We start from the raw sequence: 3486 nt of genomic DNA, 5'->3' as shown, positions 1-3486 counted from the left end.
AACAATATTTCTTATCTAAATATTCATATATCTTGAAATTAATCAAAAATTAATTTTAATATATAATACAAATATTGTAAATATTTAAATAAAACTCAAAAGGTTTAATAGGTTCAGTGGTCCTTATTTATGCAGATTTGTGTCAAATAGGTCCTCGTATTTTTAAATGACTCAATTGAGTCCCTATTTATGAACAATTGAATCAATCAAGTCCTTACCGTTAAATTCTACAAACGGCGTTAAATTCCTTGCCTGGTAATTAAGTGAGGTGTCATTTTTTTACATACGTGGCACCTCCTTCCTTCATCTTTCCTCATCTTCCCCTCTCCCCTTCCTCCGTCACCCTCTTCCACCGCCACTGTCACTGCGCCGCCTCAAACATTCACGCTCCTAACCCTAGAGCCAGGGTTCTCTTCCTCTGAGCGAAACAACCAAGCAGCACCCACCTCCACGGCTCGAGCACTTCGTCCCCTCCTACCAACCGGCCACCTCGAAGGGATGTCCACGGTGTCGTCAGCGCCTTCGCCGGAAGAGCCACCGCCCTTCACGCCAGACCACCATCTTGCCCCCTTTTTCTTCGCATGCGAGGGAGGAACTCCCTCTGTTCGATAACTACGCCGGCCATCGCTCGAGTGAATCCGGCCACCGCAGGCTGCAAGCCAAATCGTCGTCGGTCGCCGCNCCAACTCACCGCCAGCTACCTGAAGAATCACCCTCCCCTCAAACACGATTTTCCTCTTCTCCACCCTTCTCTTCTTTTCTCTTACTCTCACACCCTCGACTAAGCAAGGTAAAAAAATCAGCTATAACTTTCTCCAGGAGGGATATTAACGATGATACCCAGCAAAAGGTATCCTTTCTTCTTCCTAACACCGCTCAGATCCATGCTCCTAATGCCTTCGAAAGTTGCAATTAGCGCAGAACCAGAGCTCTTGGGTCATGTGATTTTGCTGGCACTGCCTCCATCGCCCCCAGTGATCCTACCCTTATTCACATTCGTTTCCATTACTCATTTTGTTTTAGATTTCATTTTGCTTCGGGTTGGAATCTCACCTCGATGAGATTTTACATGTTTTACTCTTGAGTTGTTTTCCTTGTTTGGACGTTTGCAGGTTCCAAGCCATGAATCATTTAGTTTCTAAGGAGAATTTGATTTGGCATAAAGTGTTGTTGTTGTATTTCTCTTAGTTTTTTTTTATTGCTTTACAGTTTTTGATGCGTTTTTTGAGCATTTCTGGATGTAAGCAGAAGGGTGTTGAAACTGCATTTTGGGTCCTCTCTGATGGTCTTTATCTTGTTGTGATCCTTGGTGCTCTTGTTGTGATGGTGTCTCCTCTTCTCCTTTTGCTCTTGTTAAGAGAGAGGGAGAGTTCAGGGAGGAAGAGTGAGGCGGCAGGGGAGGCCGTGCGGTGGCGGTGGCGGTGGAAGAGGGCGACGGAGGAAGGGGAGGGCGACGATGAGGAGGGAGGGTTTGAGGGGTTGGGGTTGTTGGGTATAGGGGAAGACGAGGAAAGGTGAAGGAAGGGGTGTCACGTCTGTAAAAAAAATGACACTTCACTTAGCCATGAGGTAAGGAATTTGACGTCGTTTGCAAAATTTAATGGTAAGGACTTGATTAATTCAATTTTTCATAAATAGGGACTCAATTGAGTCATTTAAAAATAGGGGGACCTATTTGACGCAAATATACATAAATAGGGAGCACTGAACCTATTAAACCAACTCAAAATGTAAAAAAAAAAAAAAAAAAAAAAAAAAAAAAGAAGCAACTTAAACATATTTATCTGACAATATTCTTCCATAATCCTTATTCCATGTTGCACAACTAATGAAAACGACAAAAATTGTACAAATGCAATAACATACAATAAACAAGAGAAGAAGGGATTTCGAGGAAATGCACAATGCAAAAAATAACCAAAGAAAAATATCCTTGAAAGAAAACGCACAATAAAAATGGGGAAACCAAAGCTTTTGAAAACAAAAAACAGAAAACTGATTTATTATATAAGAAGCTTCAGTGCAAACAAATATTAATCATAAATAGAACTTATCGAAAAAAATTTATTGGCGAATTCGGAAACAGAAACATCACAAGAGTCGGTAAGAACACCCATGAAACCATGAAAGAGTGTGATCATTGTCTAGTCAAGCACTTTATTCTCTTCTCGGACCGACTGGACTGTTTTACAAGAAGGAATTGAAAGACCAAGAAAGAATGTCGTGTGTTTCAACCAAGTCACCGGTGGTACCAGAGAAACCGATTAGGACCCACTCTGACAAAACAGTCCCTAAGTTGATGGGATACGATAAAACAGCGGTGTTCGGACTCACAGAACTATCTGGATAAGACACCGAGACACTCAATATTTTGGCGGAAGATTGATAGCTTATGCGTGCCTTTCCAATTGATCCTCGTTGAATATCAAGTGGCCATGGCGCAGTTGCCACGGACCTAATGGAATTTACGTCAATTCCTATGTGAGGAGAATCAGACTGTGGGAAGTTGGGGTCCCATTCATTTGCAAAGCTATCAAACTCAACAGCAACCACTTGGTTTAAAGAGGTGTTGAATGCTGTTTCCGAGTTGAAAAGTCCGAGGAAGCCACCAGTGGAGTTGTCAGGGAAATCAAATTCGACTGATGCAAGAAAGAAGGTGAAGCCGTCGCCGTGCAGTGACGCACCATGTGTGTTGACAACAAAGGAGAACTCGGTGTCGAAGTCTGCGAGTCTTCCGGTTTTTGCGTCAGAGAGATGAAGTGGTCCAAAGTATGCTGCCAGGCCAACGCTTTGTTGAGTTGGATTGCCGCTTCTGTCCTTGTTGGTGAGTTGTAACACTCCATCTACTGTCTTGGCATCATCACCCACTAGTATGCTTCTAACACCCGGCTCAAAACTGGGTAGGTTGAAAGAAAACGAGTCTGATTTGGCTGTGGTGATTAGCGTAAGGCAAAAGACTGAGAGCATAAGGAAAACAATGAAAGGGTTTTGAGTTGAAGCCATTGTAGTGTTTCTTGTTCTGAATTATTTCTGAGGATGCTCAGAACCAGGCATTCATCTAGCTACTTATACGCCTCGGTTTTGCAGGGTTTTCAGAAAAATAACTAAAAAAATTCTTTATTAATTTGGACTGTGTAGGCAAACTACATAGTTTTGCCGTCGTCAAACCTAGGCGAAGAGAGCGAGGAACGTTGTCCGAGATATCCCTGTCCTTCAATTCGACAGATTTCATGTGTTTCCATCAATAATTAATTAATCAATTATGTATGCCGTTTTTCTTTTCTTTATCTTATTAATAAAGCGGGACATTTTCAATTACCAACATCCAGCTGATAACACTGTTAAACTATTCATTATCCGGCCAAGCAAACCACTTATGCTTCTATAGCCTAGTTATTATCGACTAATAAAATTAAGATATCACAGTTTCGTGTGTGTCTATATATATATATATATATATATATATATATATATATATATATATAT

The 3486-nt window shown here is 41.4% G+C and overlaps 1 protein-coding gene across 1 annotated transcript; it reads right to left on the bottom strand.

Annotated features, from left to right (window-relative positions):
* Positions 1 to 2028: 2028 nt before the first annotated feature.
* Positions 2029 to 3255, bottom strand: LOC106752411 (agglutinin-2-like). The gene has a single exon (XM_014634092.2). The coding sequence runs from the start codon at positions 3001 to 3003 to the stop codon at positions 2188 to 2190; it is 816 nt and encodes a 271-aa protein (XP_014489578.1). The 5' UTR covers positions 3004 to 3255; the 3' UTR covers positions 2029 to 2187.
* Positions 3256 to 3486: the final 231 nt, after the last annotated feature.

The sequence above is a fragment of the Vigna radiata genome, unplaced genomic scaffold, assembly GCF_000741045.1.
Source record: "Vigna radiata var. radiata cultivar VC1973A unplaced genomic scaffold, Vradiata_ver6 scaffold_934, whole genome shotgun sequence".
NCBI classification, from domain to species: domain Eukaryota; kingdom Viridiplantae; phylum Streptophyta; class Magnoliopsida; order Fabales; family Fabaceae; genus Vigna; species Vigna radiata.
The sequence above is the reverse complement of the archived record's forward strand: the minus strand, read 5'-3'. Positions and strand labels throughout refer to the sequence as shown.